The sequence below is a fragment of the Microtus pennsylvanicus genome, chromosome 5, assembly GCF_037038515.1.
Source record: "Microtus pennsylvanicus isolate mMicPen1 chromosome 5, mMicPen1.hap1, whole genome shotgun sequence".
Lineage (NCBI taxonomy): Eukaryota > Metazoa > Chordata > Mammalia > Rodentia > Cricetidae > Microtus > Microtus pennsylvanicus.
The window spans coordinates 82,652,118-82,670,097 of NC_134583.1; the positions used below are offsets into that span (position 1 = coordinate 82,652,118).

Sequence of the window (17,980 nt, forward strand, 5' to 3'; positions counted from 1 at the left end):
CCAACTGATGGCTAGGTAGGACTTTACCCACTCCAAAACAACACCAAGAGGCACAGAGTTGGGCCTAGGCCTGTTGCCTCAGTGTCTTCTTCATTCCTAACCTTCAGGATCCTGAGCTACATATCAGAAATTCACAGGGCAGAGTTCTGGTCAGCGTTTCTGGCCTCCATGACTTGGGCCTTGGCTAGTGGATTAGAAGGCTTCCCCCAAGGGCCTGTAGGACCAGGGATCTGTATGAAGATCATACCCAGCAGGGATGGGAAGGGGCACGGACACAAGTGATGGACAAAGGAACTTGGAATGAAGAGGTGAGGTGATAAGGGTCAGCTACTCTTCACCTGTTGGTACCTCAGGGTTCTTAGACGTTTCCCCAGCACTGGCTCAGTTCTCTAGACCCCTCTGGTCCCACTCAGCCCACAAGTCCTACTGCTGCCCCCTAGGCATGCCCTATCCCTGTGCCATCTGGTAGATTATGGGTTATGGGCCAGTTTCCAATATGGCCCCACAACCTGGTCACACCAAGCTCAGTAGGGATACGTACCGGTCTGTGGCAGGCAGGTAACTGTAGTGTGAGGGCAGGGCCCTCTGCACCGCCCTTTTCACGTTTTAGGGTGTGTTAGGAACGGCTGTTTTTGCCAGGACTAGAAGGGTCTGATTGTTTATATCTTCTAAACCCACATCCAACACAGGCCTTGCAAAGCACCCAGGAGGCCCGAGTCCTGAGCCAGACTGTCACCGGGGGATGGGAACTGTTTTCAGCTGGCCCACAGGAAGCAGCGATGAGTAGTGAGTAGGAGGAGCCCCAATTCTTAGCCCAGGCCAAGAATCACTCACGTGGGCCCTGCTGAGGAGAGATGTCTCACGGAAAACAGAGAAGAGGCCTATATTTCACCAGTCACTTCATGGCTTAGAAAAGTCCATAGTCACTTGGGTGTTGCTGTCCAGCCTACAGCAGGTCATAGAAGTAATCCAGGCCTTGGCCCAGCTCCCAGATGGAGACCCCGACGCCCAGCTCCCTGGCTAGCTCCAGCCGCACCTGCAGAGACTGTGGGCAGACAGAGGTGTAGGCACCTGCTCCACCCACTTTCTCACTAGCCCCACAATGTATCCAGAATCATTCTCAACAAGACCGCAGGACAGACCTCCAAAGCAGATGGCAAGTACTGGTACCATTAATGTCATCTGGCCAAAACTGTCACCCCCCACCAGAGCATTATGGTTGACAGCCAAAGCACATGGCACATACCTTCAGAGTTGGGTAGAACACAACATGCCTCCCGCCGCGATTCCTGCAGGAGAAATGGGACCATGTACCCTGCCTTCTGGCTAGGCCAGAGGGCTACAGTCTCCTACCACCAGGGTTAAGGTCACCAGTCCTGGCCCCTTAAGTTTCCCACCCCCACTGCTCCTCATCAGTATCCTCCCCACAAGGCTTCCTGTCTACAAACGGCCACAAGTCACTCACTCACTTCTTGTACTCAAAGAAGTGTTCCGCAGCCTGGCTGTCCCATACCAGTCGGGGCCTGTGGTCCTTCAGCGTCTGTATGTACCTGGAGAGATCAGGTTTGGGTGTGAGAGCTGGTCATATACCCTCGCCCGTCCCTAAACCCCAGCTTCTGTGTGGCTGTCATAGAAAGGGTCAGGGATACACTGTCCCTAAAGGTCCACAGAGAGCCAACAGCACTCAGCTTTATTTTCAGCCAGTAAGCTCGGGTGGTCAGACCTCAAGGTCCCACTGCACACAAGTCCTGCACCACAAAACAGCAGTGTTTGTGAGCCCAGATAACAAGCTATCCAGTGTCTGGATTTCAACTGCTCCACTGGTGTGAGCTAAGGATTAAAGGACAGGGCTTTCTCCTGGACAGTGGGCAGAAACATTGGCTTTTATAGGCTAAGTCTCCCAGGCTTTCATTTCCCGGGGTTGTGGGGGTGGGGACTGCTTCATTTCCACAGCTGAAATTGTGCAGCCACTCCTGCTGAAAGGTGTGTTCTCAACTGCTAGGGTCAGGAGGACCAATGCAAGGAGGACCCAGGGCACATAGTCCATCCATCATATGCTATACATTTGAGACCAGAGCAGCATCCCTACCAGCTATAGGCCTTGGCCACAAGATTGTTAATAGATGGCCTTGGAGATTCTCCTCTGTCTACAGCTGGGAGTTCTCCCTGGTCCAGCAGGCACAATCAAGGAGGAGCGTGGTCACAGTGTACATGCCTGTTGTAGCCTGAGGTGGGAGGGCTATTAGCCTGCGTTCTGACAGAAGCACAGTGGGCAGCAGAGGCTCTAGCATGCTGGTCTATGAGGCATGGAAGCTTCTAGTATGTGGGGGTTAGGGGAATAAGAGTAGCAGAGGAGCTGCCTTCTAGACCTGAGCTATGGTTGTCTTAGGCTCCTGACAATAGCAGGCTACTGTGCTGGTTAGGGTAAAGCCCCAACAGCACCAAGGAATCTCGGAGACTTGAACAGCTGTCATCTTATCCAGCTGTGCTCCAGAGGCTGTCCCTGGAGAACTGCCTTGGCTTCATGCCACATGGAATGGGAGCTTCTGTGCAGGTATTAGGGCCTCCTAACACCAAATAAGACACAGGGACCAAGGCAAGTAAGGAATAAATAGCTCTAACTAAACAGCCTGGCTCACAGCCACCTCAACCCAAGCTGAACTCTTGTAGTGAGCTTGTGGTCACAGTTCCACCTCCCCAGGCTTGGGAAAACACTGTTGTCCTCTCTGCTCCTGAGACAACACCCCAACTCAAGGGATATGAACTTGTCCCTCAGTGGCATGCAGACCGCAGCAAGTGAAGGCAGAGGCAGTACTGGGAAAGGTGAGTCAGTAGACACCCCTCAGGGAACAGATGCAGGGCATTGAGGTACCCTCTTCATGTCCATGGCAGCAACCTGATAACCTGAGTAGCTGCAGTCTTCCCTACACAGCATAGCAAGAACCACCTTGTACTATGGTTCTGTGGGCACTTAGTTTTGGAGACAGTCTCATTATGTAGTCCAGGCTGGACTCAAGCTCACAATCTACCTGCTGAGTGCTAAGATCACAGGCCTGTGTTTCCATGCAGGCTTTGTGGATACATTCTGCTTAGCTTGTTCTCTATGCCTTTCTGGTCTTCACTGGTCCCTCCTAAAAACTTAATAAAGGCAGGTGCTTATTCAGGAGGGATATCACTCAGGAAATATTAAGGGGTTTGTGGAGATCAGCTCCCTGAAGAGGACCAAATACTACTTGGCCACCTGACTCAAATGCCAATGAAGGTACTAACATAGTTTGTGGCTTTCCACCCAAGCTAAGCTGAGATATTCTCTAGAAGAGCCAGAGATGTGCAGAGCTTGTAGCAGAGGTCATAGGGCTGGGGGTCTTAGGGCCTGTGGCCACATACACTGCAACTCCTGCTTTTGTGGTCACCATCACAAGACCTGCAGCCTCCTGAGTCTCAGTCAGTATACTTTAGAGAACCGGGTCCTTCCTTCTCAGCTAGTGTATGTGTGTATGCTCGGCCCTATAGCAGCAGATGTGATCAGAACAGAAGGACCCTTCAGCATGAACCCCAGGAACTGCTTCTCTAAGCAGGCTCTGAGGACAAAGAATTCAGAGTCAGGTGAAGGTGTAAGAAGTGTGACTGCTCTGGGAAGCAGGTGTAGCTGCCAATTTGTCAAGGACAGAAGCAATAGCCAAGGGTCTCCTGTGCATGCCTCCTTTCTAGGCCACCCATGATACCCTTGTAACAGAAGTCAGTCTACAGATGTCTGCAGGATGGACAGAGATGCTGGGGGCGGGTACAGGCCAGACACTCAGAATTATACGCCAATTCCCAAGCACAGCAGAAACGAAGACCTGTAGGGCTTATGCAACTCCATCTGGGGGCCAGGTTTGTAGGCACAACAGCAAGGATCACACACACCTCTCTGAACTCAGACAGAAGCAAGAAGGATGACAGCAAACATGCCGTGAGAAGAGAGATACGGAAAAGGTAAACAGGATGACATGGGGCTGGTCATGGGCACCACTTGAAGTCTACAGGAAGGTACAGTAAATACTGAAGACGGAAGAAGCTAGAATGCCTGTAGTCAGGAAGACTACACCTGAGCCTAGAGGTTGGGACCAGCTCAGAGACACAACAGCCACTTCAAGGAAGGAGAATTAAGGACTGGGCATTTCAATAAGCTAAGAAAAGCCTCAACTACATAGTGAATGATTCCATTCTCATGTAACACAACAGGCAAATCTTCAGAGACATGATCCAGGGTAGAGGTCAACAGGAACCGAGGCGATTGAGGCATGACTAGTAAGGGGTAAAAGGCTTCTTTGGGGGATAATAAAATGTCCTGGAATTGGAGAGAGTTATACACTTTTATGAATATATTATCTGCACACTCTGAAATGGGGGTATGATATATGACACAAGGCCTCAGATGAAAGGGTCAGCATGCTGATGGAAGCATGTGTGAAAATCTACCCAGACACTTCCCAGAGGAGCTCAGAGCACAGGGACACAGGATGTTTCTAGTATAAAAGGTTCTCAGGTCTTCCTGGCCCAGCGCCTAATGAGTGCACTGTGATTAGTGGACAGGGCCAGAGGACAAGACTGCACAGAGAGCAGGAAGGAGCTCCCAGTCTCAGATCCAATCGACAGTGGGACCCTCAGTCTCCATGGTGGGCCTAGAGTGATAACTCAGAACAAGGTTCAGCCACATACAATTCACACTGTGACACTGGTCCTTTCTGGTTCCATCTGTACATGGATCTCTGATAGCTCCATGAAGAACTGACTACAGCTAGACACACTGCCAGGTCAGTACCAACAAAAGCTATGTTGGGGCAGGTTAGAGAGATGGTTCAGCAGTTAAGAGCATTTATTGTGTTGTGGGACAATGGTCTTGTACCCTGTCACTTATATTGTATTGCTTTAATAAAACGCCTTGGCCAGTAGCCAGGCAGGAATTATAGGCGGGGTGATGAGAACAGTAGAATTCTGGGAAGAGGAAAGGCTGAGTCTGTAATTGTCACCCAGACTAAGAGGAAGCAAGATGAGAATGCCTCACTGATAAAAGGTACCAAGCCACGTGGCTAACACAGATAAGAATTATGGGTTAATGTAAGTTATAAGAGTTAATAAGAAGCCTGAGCTAATAGGCCAACCAGTTTATGATTAATGTAAACCTCTGTGTGTCTTCTTTGGGACTGAACAGCTGTGGGACTGGGCGGGACAGAAACCTCTGTCAACATTACTGCTCTTGCAGAGGACCCAACATTGGTTCCTGGTACCCACATAGTAGCTCACAACTGTCCAGAATTCTGGTTCCAGTTTTGGATTTCTTTTCTTATGTCTGTGAACATTAGACATGAACACAGTACACATACATACATGCAGACAGAACACTCATATACATATGGATAAATAAACAGGGCCTGGAGAGATGGCTGGGCAGTTATGAGCACTGGCTGTTTTTCCAGAGGACCAGGGTTCAAATCCTAGTGGCAACTCACAACTGTCTGTAACTCCAGTTACAGGAGATCCAGTACTCTCTTCTGGCCTCCGTGGGCACCAGGAATGCATGTGTACCCAGGCATACATGCATACATACACCCACACACATAAAGTAATTAAAAAAAAAGAAATATATATATATATATGTAAATCTTTGTTTTGTTTTTTCAAGATGGGTTTCTCTGTGTAGCCTTGGCTGTCTGGAACTAGCTCTGTAGACTAGACTAGCTTCAAACTCACAGGGATCTACCTGCCGACTACCCTGCTTTTACTTATGATTTATTTATTTTTATTTTTTATTTTATGTTATTGGTGTTTTGCCTGCATGTATGTCCATGTAAGGGTGTCAGAGCCCAGACAGTTGTGATCTGCCATGTGGGTGCTGGGAATTGAACCAGGGTCCTCTGGAAGAACAGTGAATACTCTTAACCCAAAAGTAAATTTTTTAAAGCTAGGATGTAGTCACCCCTACAGGACAGAAGGTCTGCATTTCCACCCCACTGACCTGCCCAGGGCCCAGCCCTACAGGCTCAGTCCAGAAGGGAGACCCATCATTTCCCTAGGGTATCTCTCATATGGCACCTGAGCTGAGGGCCAACTGCAGGAAGGCCTTGAGCGAGGCCAGTGTCATGGGCTGACCATGCAGAGCTGGCAGGTGACAAAAAACCTTTTTGTTTTTTTGGATCTGCTCAAGAGGTCTCCTAAAAACCAGGACTGTCAAACAGAAAATGAAACCACATTATTTACAGGAAAATGAATGCAATCAGAGATAATCATTTTAGTGAATTAAGTCACTCTCAGAGAAGTATTATGTTTTCTCTTATTTGTGATCCCTAAATTTTATGTAGCTATATAAAATCACACACAAACACAAAACCTGAAGTCCAACTGTCTAGGGGGCAGGAGAGACTAAAAACAGGCAGAAGGGGAGAGGAAAAGGAGGATAAGGACAAGAAGCGGAAAACGCTCAACATACAATATATACATTTGGGGGCTGGAGAGATGGCTCAGAGGTTAAGAGCACTGATTGCTCTTCCAGAGGTCCTGAGTTCAATTCCCAGCAACCACATGGTGGCTCACAACCATCTATAATGAGATCCGGTTCCCTCTTCTGGCATTCAAACATACATGGAAGGAATGTTGTATACATAATAAATAAATAAATCTTTTAAAAAATATATATATACATTTAAGAAAACTTTTAAAAATTCACTTAAAAAAAAAAACAGGGACTGGAAAGCAGGCAGTGGTGGCACACTCCTTTAATCCCAGTACTCAGGATATGGAGGCAAATGGATCTCTGAGTTTGAAGCCAGTGTGGTCTACAGAGTGAGTTTCAGGGCAGCCAGGGCTACACAGAGAAACCCTGTCTCAAAAAACAGAAACAAACAAACAAAAAATAGAGGCTGGAATGGTGGCTCAGCAATTAAGAACCCAAATTCAGTTTCCAATACCCACACACCCATCTCTAACCACAGCTCCAGGGACATTTGACAACCTCTGACCCTTGTATTCATACACCCCCCCCACCACAATGTACATAATCAAAAATAAAAACAAATTAAAAATTAATTTAAGGGGTTGGAGAGATGGCTCAGTGGTTAAGAGCACTGTTGTTCTAGAGGACCTGGTTTCAATTCCAGCACCCACATAGCAGCTTTCAACTGTCTGTAATTCCAGGAATTGACACTCTCACATAGGCATGCTAGCAAAACATCAATGCAAATAAAATAAAAAAATAAATAAATAAAATGAATTTCAGAAACAATCAGGGCCAGGAGGCAGTGGCACACATCTTTAATCCCAGCACTCGGGAGGCAGAGGTAGGTGGTTCTCTGTGAGTTTGAGGCCAACCTGTCTACAAAAGCAAGTTCCAGCACAGTCAGTACTGTTACACAGAGAAACCCTGTCTCGAACCCCCACCCTCCTAAAAAGAATAAAAACAGGGCCAGTGAGAAGGCTCATGGGTAAAGGTACTTGCCACCAAGCCAGATGACCCAGGTTTGATCCCCAGAACCTATGCAGTGAAAGGAGAGAACCAACTTCTGCATGTTGTTCTCTGACCTCCATACAAGCGCTATGGCATATGTGTGCTTTCCCATCCCCAAAATAATTTCATAAACACAACAAAAAGCCGGGCTGTAATAAGCGGGTTTGGTCAGAATGCGCTGGACACATTGATATGCAAAAGTAAGCTGGGGCTGAGCAAGGAAGAACTCAGAGAGGTGGCTCAGGATCTCTCTTGGGTCGTCTAGTGTGAGAGATGCATATGCAGGGTGGGTAGGAATGGGGACCATGCCTCTAGGCCTCATCTTCACCTGGCTTCTAGCATTGCCACAGTTAGGTCTTCTCACCACAGGACATAAAGTTATCAGATATGCTGACAATGGAACTCGCCTTGGCGTCACAGGGTAGAGATAATCTTTAGCACCAAGGCTGGCTCTCCATTTGACAGGCTGCCTGGACCATGATGGCTTCCAAACGTATCACAGGAGAATTACAGCATCACCATGTTAGGAGCATCCACAGCCCATGCTGGGAGGAGCCCACACACTTCCTGGCCAGCTGGCCTTGATTCATCACGTCAGTAAACTACGGCTCATCACTAGGATGATTCTATGGCCTGGAGGCAGGGTGGAGCCAGGGGGACACAGTCCACGAGAGTTCAGCTTACATGAGATAGAAGGGAGAAAAAAGCTGTCCAGTAAGTCAGTGTATGTGCAGTGGCTGTAATGCTTAACCAGCTCACTTAATGCTGAGTTAGCCAAGTGAGGGGACGAGGATAGGAACCCTAAACCTCAGTTTCTGCTACTGTGAGGGGTGCCATAACTCTAGAGACAGGCAATGAGCAGGCCATCCCAGAGCTTCCTTAGGAGCCCTGGTCATACAGAAAAGGGACACTACTCTGTAGATCCCACCATCGGGCACAGACGTCTGCTTGGCTGCTAGAGACAAACATACCACAGTCACTGGCTTGAGAGAGGTGACTAATCACCCCATCTCAGAGCCTTGGCTCCATCTATAGCTGAGCAGATGGTAGGAGGCTGAACCATATCTCCCTTGGAGAGGAGGGCTCTGTGATGGAGGCTAAGGTAGGCTGGCAGATCGTCCTGAGACCCTGCTTGGATTCTCACAGAAAGAGCAACTGAATCCCAAAGAACTGAAGAAGCTCACCTGCATCTCGCCCAGTCATTATCTGCCCTAATGGGGGCATCAGTAGAGGTAATCCAGGTGACAGACAGAAAGGGCGACATCCTGCTAAGCTGTGTTCTTGAGGAGCAGCTAGACCCTAGTCAGTCTGTCCCCAACACCTTCCCACAGAATCTGGGCCTAGATGCTGTTCCTGGCCTGGGGGCCTAGGGGATTGCAGCTGGACATTGTCAGCAGGGGAAGGTCTGTTTGCCTCATGGCCACCTCGCTTATCTGGATTCAGCTCCACCACAGGGAAAAGACTGTGACCTATGGCCCCAAGATACCCTGTGCCATCAATCTGAAAGAAATTCTGCTTTGGGAATAAAAGTCAATGAAAACCCTTGTAGAGGCCCTGTCTACGACAGGCCCCTTGACCACACACACAAATCTAAGAGAATTTGGTGGGTGATCAGCAGCCAGGGTTGGGCCCTAGACAGAAGGAAGAATGAGGTTGACACTCAGTGTCAAAGGGTTGCTGCCACAGGAAGGGCACTGGTGAGACTCTCCCCTTCCCAGCACCCACATCTCTTGGGAGGAGATGGCAGCTGATGGCAGAGCCACCCCCAAACCTTCCCTGTGACAGCAAAACCTTGAGTCAGACATTCATGGTTTCATAGGTTTAAAGGTCTCACACTTCAAGGCGAATCTCTACTGGCTTCTCAGCAGATACACATTCCCCTCTGGGGCTTCTCATGTCTGTGGATACAAGAACTGCTGGCTAGCCTGATCTACTACCTGTCTTGGCAGAGGAACTCATGTCTGAGGTCTAACCTTGGTCAGTGAAAGCCACTTAAAGCCAGGGTGCCTACACAGCCTGGGGATTTCGAGGGGAAGGAACCCTTCACCCCAACACTGGTTGTCAGATAATGCTTAGAATTTGGGAGAACAAACTAAATAGAAAATAAGATCTGGGAACTGGAGCTAGCTCAAACATGAGGACTGTCCTTAGACGTAAGTTAGCCTGAGCTACAGAGTAAGTTCTGGGGCAGCCTGGGCTACAGAGGATGATTATCTCCAAAACAAAAGGAAACAAGAACAAGGAGAATGGGATAAGGAAGAGAACACATAGTTTCTGTGACAGCAGGGACACAGAAGAGTCACAGTACTGGATTCATCCTGTCTTGCCACCTTGCCTTGCACAAATCCCAGTAGAAGAGACACAAGATGAAAGAACGAGAGTTCTTCACTCTGGAACAACATGGCCTGGAGGGACCCTGTGAACAATGTCACTGGGCATGAGTACACAAGTGTGTATGGACAGCAGTTTGCTTTACCCAAGGCACAGGTCCAACTGCAGTTGACAGTGACATCAGTAAGAAACAAAGTTGTGCCAACAGCAGGTGAGGGCAGAGGGTGGGCGAAGGCTTTGAGCTGAAAGCACAGCATTTCCGGAAATAAGGATGAGTAACCCCAGTTCAGGCACTGGAAGGAGAAGGCCCACAGGGCACCCCCAAATAGGAAGCCTATCTCACCTTGTGCTCCTAGAAAGCTGAATTCTGAGTCAAGAGTGGACATCACACAGCCAAGGCACGACCATGGGGTGTAAACGGGCAGGTTCTAAGGGGTGCTATAAGGAGTAAGCATAGGAAGCTTGTCTGCAGTAAGGGGTCAGATGTCACTGGGGGCGAGGTGACATCAGGAAGGGTATTCTGTGGATTTGAAAGCCTGGCAACAACTGAGTTCCCACTCAGGGAACATCAGCAGTCCTGAGCCAGAGATCTCCCAAGAAAAGGATCTAGCAGACACCAAGCACAAAACTATCTGCAGGCAGCAGGGTCTGTGGGGCATTCTTGTGTCCTCCTAGGTCTCTCTCCCTGCAGGTCAGCCCCATAGGCCAGAACCAAGGTGAGGGACACATGTTTCCTGCTAAGTACCCTTGAGGCAGAAGTTAGCTGTGCAGGGTCAGTGCTCTGGCTGGTTCTGTAGCCATGAGGATGTCTGTGTAAGTCTGGCTTGTTATTTATTCCAGCTTTGGGGGAAGTGGCCCTGCTGAGTGGGCATCTATACTGCAGCCCTGACAAGGTGAGGCTGGGCAGGGAGTATCTTTCTGCACAAGCAGGCTAGCAAAAGCAATCAGCTGGCTAGGCCTAGCTCAGGGGAACCATTTTCTTTGCCTAATTGTTTCCCTTGGGAAGGCCCATGTCCAGGTTGGAGCATACATGCCTTCGTCTTGCCTCACAGGAGCCATTAGAGAGATGAGGAATGAGAGGTAGTACCTTCCTTCCCCAGCTGAGCAAATCCTGGCAGGCCAGGAGGCCAAGAACAACGTGTGTAGATATGTGTGCTCCCAAGTGGAGCAGTAGTCGTCACCTGTGTGGCAACTCATGTCTAGTTCCTGTCACACACATCTTCAGGCACAGGACATAGCTGTGAGAGGCTGAAAAACAGCAGGTGGCTAGCCACCAAGGCCTGGACCAACTTCCCACCCTGTCTGTCCCATGTGCAAGGCCCTTCTCAGACAGCAACCCTGCCCTACCTTGTCTGCTATTAGACCTCGGCTCATGCCACAACAAGGCCAGGAATACTCAAGTCTGTGATGAACCGCTGTTGCCGGGAACACTTGTGTGGATATAGAGAAGCACAGATGTGTAGGGAAGACAGAACTCCCACCCATGGCTTTGAAGCACTGCTCACCCTAATGCTCCACCAAGGAGAGACCAACGGAAGAGTGGTTGGATGAGAGACGGTCTTAGTTTTGATGAGTGTACTTCCACAAAATACAGACAACCAGGGGCCGCAGAGAAGTGTTCCAACTTTTCCACTCACTGCAAACTCAGTCAAAGGCCAACCAAGTCACCTCTGTCTCTGTCCTGGAGCTAGGATGGAGACAAACCTTGGAGCAGAGACTGAATAGAGTATCAGCACTCAGCACAAGGCAGTGCCCTTGGTGATTGATGTGTACTGCACCCTCCACAGAAACCGCCAGGAAAGCTGTAACCAGGGGGCAATGACAACCAAATCTGTTTCTGGACACCATTCTCCATGAAAATCACTAGGAAAGTGGGTAGTTTATCTATTATTTTTTTAACTTTTAAATTTTATTTTTGGTGTCTTGGGACAGGGTTTCTCTGTGTAGCTTTGGAGCCTGTCCTGGAACTAGCTCTTGTAGACCAGGCTGGCTTCAAATTTACAGAGATCTGCCTGCCTCTGCCTCTGAATGCTGGGATTAAAAGTGTGTGCCACCCACTGCCCGGCTGAAAGTGGTTAGTTTAAATGGCTTATTTTTGTTTGAAATAGGGTCTAAGTACTTAACCCTGGCTGGCCTGGAACTTGCTACATAGATCAGACTGTCCCAAAACTCACAGAAATCTACCTGTTTCAGCCTTCCAAGTACTGGAATTAAAGGTATGCACCATCATGGCTAGTTAGGTTTTGAAGCAACTAGCTGAACCCCGAACAAAGGCCCCAGATTTGTAAGAATGCTAAAATAGCTATCATTCAGTAGTAAAATTCTGCACATCTGACATCTCAGAGGGGGCTACACAACAGTCTCCACCCCTTCACCCTCCCATTTGAGAGAGAAGTCACCAGTGGAGGCCAATTCTGACCCAGAAGTCAGAATTCTCAGAAGGTAGCTGGGTAATGGTGGCACATGCCTTTAATCCCAGCACTTGGGAGGCAGAGGCAGGCGGATCTCTGTGAATTCGAGGCCAGCCTGGTCTACAAGAGCTAGTTACAGGACAGGACAGGCTCCAAAGCTACAGAGAAACAGTCTTTAAAAAAAAAAAAAGAATTCTCAGAAGGTGACCTTAAGCATTATCACAAATGAATCCACAGAGATGTAAAATAAAAACTAGGAGCTGGGCAGTGGTGGCGCACGCCTTTAATCCCAGCAACAGGAGGCAGACGCAAGCGGATCTCTGTAAATTCAGGGCCAACCTGATCTACAAGAGCTAGTTCCAGGAGAGGTTCCAAAGCTACAGAGAAACCCTGTCTCGAAAAACCAAAACCAAACCAAACCAAGCCAAAAAGAACTAGAAAACTCATAGATGTGAGACAAAAACTGGGGTAGAGTTAATAGCAGAGGGAATGGCAAAAGAAACCAGCTTTAGAGGCTGGAGCAAGATGACTCAGAGGTTAAGAACACTGGCTGTTCTCTCAGAGGTCCTGAGTTCAGTAACCACAAGGTGGCTCACAACTACCTGTAATGAGAACTGGTGCCCTCTTCTGATCTGCAGGCAGAACACAGTATCATCTAAATAAATATTTTAAAGAAAAAAAAATAAGCTTCAGAGACAGCAATAGAAAGCAACCAAAATTAAAATAAAGCCATTAGAAGTCTAACACACCTCGGGAGCCAAGGGGCAAGCTAATCAGGCCAGCATGTACCACACACACTCTTGTCTGAGGGAGCAGAGAGGGAGGAAAAGTGGAGGAAATTAAATGCTTTCCAAATCTGGTAAGAAGCTTGAGTGTGGCCGGGCGGTGCTGGTGCACACCTTTAGTCCCAGCACTCAGGAGGCATAGACAAGTGAATCTCTTGAGTTTAAGGCCAGCCTGGTCTACAAATCAAGTTCCAGGGTAGCCAAGGCTAGACAGAAAAACCCTGTCTTGAAAAAGAATAAAAAGTGTGAGTGCACAGTCCATGGAGAGCTCGACAAACACCGAGCACAGGTGACACAGATGGAGCTGACCAGACTGCTGAGACCCAACAGCTAGTACTGAAGCTTGGAGGCAGTGGGGAGATGAGCACACAGGAAAAGCACAGGGAGAAAGTGGGAGCAATCTTTTAAAACACAGATGCTTGGGCTCACATTATTAGAACCACAGAGCCAAGATGTTGGAAGAGACCCTAATTGGAGGAAATGATGGGACCAGAAAGGAGCTAGTCTTGGCCATGCCACATGACACAGGCGCAGCCCAGACGAACCACGCACAAAGCCATGTCACATCCAGCCCTGTTCCCAATGGCAGGACAACTGTACCACAAATGCAGACCTTGGCGATAACACCAACACTGTGGGGAGGCTGCTAGCCCTCACAGGCCTGGGGTGTGTCCAACAGAGAACTGAGGCTTTCTGTTCAACCCATATCTCAGACCCCACAGTCTGCAAAGCCCAAAGGAACCCACCCCTAACCTTCTCAGTCCCAACTTTTCTCCCTTTTCCCAGGGATTGAAACCCACACGTCTACGACTAACCACACCTGGAATGTGACCCGGAGGACCCTGGGCTCACCTGGCCCCAATGACAGGCTCACGGGCATCTTTGGAGGCTGCATAATCCATGCCGTAGAAGTTCAGCCCCAGGAGGATCTTGCTTCGCCACTGTGACTTGGGGTCTAGGACTTGGACACAGGCTCGAATCCATGACAATGGAGCATTAGGGCCAGGCCTGCGAGTTAAAGGGAGAATGGGGCCACTCTTAGCAGCCAGCAAGAAGCCCTGCGTCTGCCTAGAGTCTGGTCCTCGAGGTTATCCACTTGAACCCATTTCCTTCTGTGTCATAGCAAATGCCTCTCAAGAATGGGGATGCCAGGGATAGTGGTGCACACCTCTAACCACAGCATTTAAGATGCAGAAGCAGGCAATCTCTGTGAACTCAAGGCCAGCCTAGTCTACATGGTGAGCTCCAGGACAGCCAGCGCTACACAGAGAAACCCTGTCTTTAAAAAAACAAAACAGGGGGCTGGAGAGATGGCTCAGTGGTTAAGAGCATTGCCTGCTCTTCCAAAGGTCCTGAGTTCAATTCCCGGCAACCACATGGTGGCTCACAACCATCTGTAATGAGGTCTGGTGCCCTCTTCTGGCTTGCAGACATACACACAGACAGAATATTGTATACATAATAAATAAATAAGTATTTAAAAAAAATAAAAATAAAAAACAAAACAGCCGGGTGGTGGTGGCGTACACCTTTAATCCCAGCACTCGGGAGGCGGAGGCAGGCGCATCTCTGGGAGTTTGAGGCCAGCCTGGTCTACAAGAGCTAGTTCAGAGACAGGCACCAAGGCTACAGAGAAACCCTGTCTCGAAATAAATAAATAAATAAATAACAAAACAAAAAACCAGGGCTGGAGAGATAGCAGAGAATCTGAGTTCAGTTTCCAGCACCCACATCCAGAGGCTCACAAGTGCCTGTAACTCCAGCTCTAGGGGATCTGACACCTCTGGCCTCCTTGAGAACCCACACATGTTTATACTCCCCCCCCCACATATGTATAATTAAAAATAACAAAATAAATCTTAGAAAAATGAGACTCTGAACACGTTACAATTTTTTTTAAACCATAAACATATCATTGAAGTACCACAGGCAAAGTGGCCCCAGCACTTTTTGATGGGACCCACAGGGGCCTTGAATGGGACAGATTACTAACGTAACCTCCCCATCCCCAGAGCAGTAGGAACAGGTCTGGAATACTGGGCAAAAAAGGGTCAGTAGACATGCAGCTGGGGCCAAGGCCCAAGGAAAACAGAAACAGCAGACATACTACGCCTATGTTACTGGTAACGAAGCACCTCCTAGGGAGAGACCACCCAAAGAATCACCTCTCCTGAGAATGAGGCCTAACACCATCTGCTTCCATCTGGCAGCATTCAGGTGCAGAGAAAGTGACTGTCCATCTATGCAGAGCCACAGAGCCCATAGGCAGATGTCTGCTTGAGAGACCAAGGTGCAGGTCTGTGTCTTCCTGAAGACTCCCTGTACCTACAGCATCCTACCAGCGCATACTCACTGTTGTGATGTGGAATAGTCGTATGTCATGAGGCTGAAGCCATCTAGTACAGGGGCCAGTTTTTCAAACTCCTTGTGTGTAAACATACCCAGCTGGTCGGTCCTGTGACAAGACAAGCATATCTACCTCAGGTTACTATGTATGGCCTTCCCCAGTCAGAGTCAGATCAAACACGCTGTCTGGAATTCCAGCCTTCTCTTCCCTCTACGAGGACCTTCGGCTACTTTCCCTCAGGAATGGGGGCAAAGTGCTATCTGGCCGAGGCCATCCATACTCCAGGTGGTAGGATAAGGGCTGAAATCAAACAGAGATATCCCTATTTCCTTGCCCCTAGAAAGTTCTGAGGGAAAAAGAGGCAAGAGCTGCACAACATATCTGGGACTCAGCCCTGTGCCAGAACCAATCCATAGTGGGAACATATGGGACAGCACAGACTCATGGAGGTCTCTGTTGCCCAGACATGGATAAGCAATTTCCCCATGCCCCCAGGCCTGGACCTCTGCAAACACATTATCTTAGCCCTGTAGTAAAACAGTTGCTCTTACTTCTGCTCCCAATCAAATGAGGCCCAAACATTCAATCCAGAAACATAAGGGCTCTGTAATGACTGGAATGAGAGGGCTCCTTCCTATATTTGAGTATTTTGTCATCAGTTATTTGAACTGTTCAGAAAAGTTAGGAGGTGTGGTCTTGCTGGAGGAGGTGTGTCACTGAGAGGGGAACTTTGAGGTTTCAAAGAATGTCCCCGCTCCCCCCGCCCCCATAGTTCAGGTTCAGGATGTAAAGACTTCAGCTACTGTTCCAGTGCCATACCTATCAGCTTCCTGCCATGATGATTATAGACTAGCCTAAAACTGTAAGCAAGTCACCAATTAAATACTTTTCTTTTACGAGAGTTGCCTTGGTCATGCTCTCTTCAGAGCAATAGAATAGTAACTAAGACAGACTTCAGCATGAAAAAAGCTTGCCTACTCCTATGTGGGACCCTCATCCAAGAACCCACCAATGTTTCCAGGCTCCTAGTATGTCAGGCTCTGCTGTTTCTAGATCTGGGTGGCTGTAGCTGGAGGCTGGCGGAGGAGCAGCCTTCCCTAGTCCTATCTTGTGACAAAGATCAGCAGTATGGCTGGAGGAAGGCTCAGATGGGTGTGGCTGAAGCCTTTGAGCGAGAGGCTGTTGGGGCCTAGAAGGCTCGAAGCAGAGTAGCTACACCGGGCAAAGTCCCACCAAGGATCTGTAGCCTCACCGAAAGCTGGGAAAGAACTGAAGTCTTACAGCAGTCCCACCAGTCACCATGAAGAAAAGCAGGCCTCTATCAATGGGAAGATATATCTGCATAGACATTTATTCCTTATACAGGGAGGGGACACGGATCCAGTCTGAAGCAACAAGAACCTCTTCCCTTGCTAAATCACACTGGTCAGGCTGCAAGTATACTCGGACCCCAGGTCAGAAGCTCAGAAGGAACTGTAGACAAGGACTAGTCAAACATCTACTAGATAACAGCCCTGCCCACTGTCTGGGCTCCTGAGACCTAGAATGGTACCCGCTACTGGTTGTGCTTCTTGGAGCACCTGACCTACTAAGTCAGACCTCACCCAGAGGCGAAGGCCAGGCCAGAGGGCACTCTGCTCGTTCAAGGTAGATTACAAAGGTCTGGTCACCACACGCTTCTGCCCAGGCACAGCTGGTTCCAGTGCACAGTGTTGTTTGCTGTCATCTGACCTTTGGGTTCACTGTCTCTAGGCACAGACCCCAGCGGTCACCTGCCCTCATCGTGTCACTGGGACGCTCACTGAGCAGGGCAGGAATGGATGAGAAGACAAGGATGGCTGAGAGCAGGGGCATGAGGAGCGCCTGGAGAACAGGGGTGGGTCAGAAGTTCTGATACCAAAGGAGAGGCAGACCCAGCTGCAAGGCGAGATAGAACACAGGGGACAGGAGTGGGTGGGGATGCTGCAAAGACCATGGGACCCTGTGGGGACTATTTTCCTGGGACACACATTATTCCCAGAGGTCCACTCATAAAACCCTACTCCATAGGCTGGGGCAACAAGGACCACCCACATGTCAGAATGGCCATGTTCTTAAGTAGTCATGACAAGACAAAGACAAACAGGAACACAGCCAACACTGACCTGAAATGGTGGTGGCCATCAACAGGAAAGAAGAGATGCCACTAGGCTTCTTCCTACTGCCCCTCTCCCACCCTTCTAGCTATGTCGTTGGGTGCTCTCTAGGAATGTGTCACCCCCTTCCGCCTTTGAAGAAGAAAGGCTATGCAGAGGCTGTTACTAGAGCCATCTCTCCCCAGCCTGTCCTGTTCCTGCCCCAGAACCCTGGGAAGCCTGGCCACTGAGCTGTTTCTCTTTGATCCACAGCACCAGGACAAAAGGGGGACATACATGTTTGAGAGACATAAGAATAGCCTGTCAAGAAGCCACACACAGCATGACTTCCAATAAACAGAAATTACTACTCTTGCTTAAAACCTCATATTCTGAATTAATTTCTAAGGGAGGAAAACAATGTAACAAAACATATCACTGTCAGCTCTATGCAGGGGATAGCAAAGGAGGAAGGAATTCAGCCCTAGCAGAGAGACACTTTTAAG

General features: G+C 48.9%; 1 protein-coding gene across 1 annotated transcript in view; it reads right to left on the bottom strand.

Moving 5' to 3' along the window:
• Nucleotides 1–867: 867 nt before the first annotated feature.
• The window catches only part of Chid1 (chitinase domain containing 1), a 40,310-nt gene continuing 23,197 nt past the window's right edge, over nucleotides 868–17,980 (bottom strand). Inside the window, exons 9-13 of the mRNA XM_075972787.1 lie at nucleotides 15,367–15,468; nucleotides 13,866–14,021; nucleotides 1,470–1,550; nucleotides 1,247–1,289; nucleotides 868–1,045 (exon numbers count right to left, since the gene is read on the bottom strand). Coding sequence (XP_075828902.1) covers nucleotides 947–1,045; nucleotides 1,247–1,289; nucleotides 1,470–1,550; nucleotides 13,866–14,021; nucleotides 15,367–15,468 — 481 coding nt within the window. The 3' untranslated portion in view covers nucleotides 868–946. The remainder of the gene's footprint in view (nucleotides 1,046–1,246; nucleotides 1,290–1,469; nucleotides 1,551–13,865; nucleotides 14,022–15,366; nucleotides 15,469–17,980) is intronic.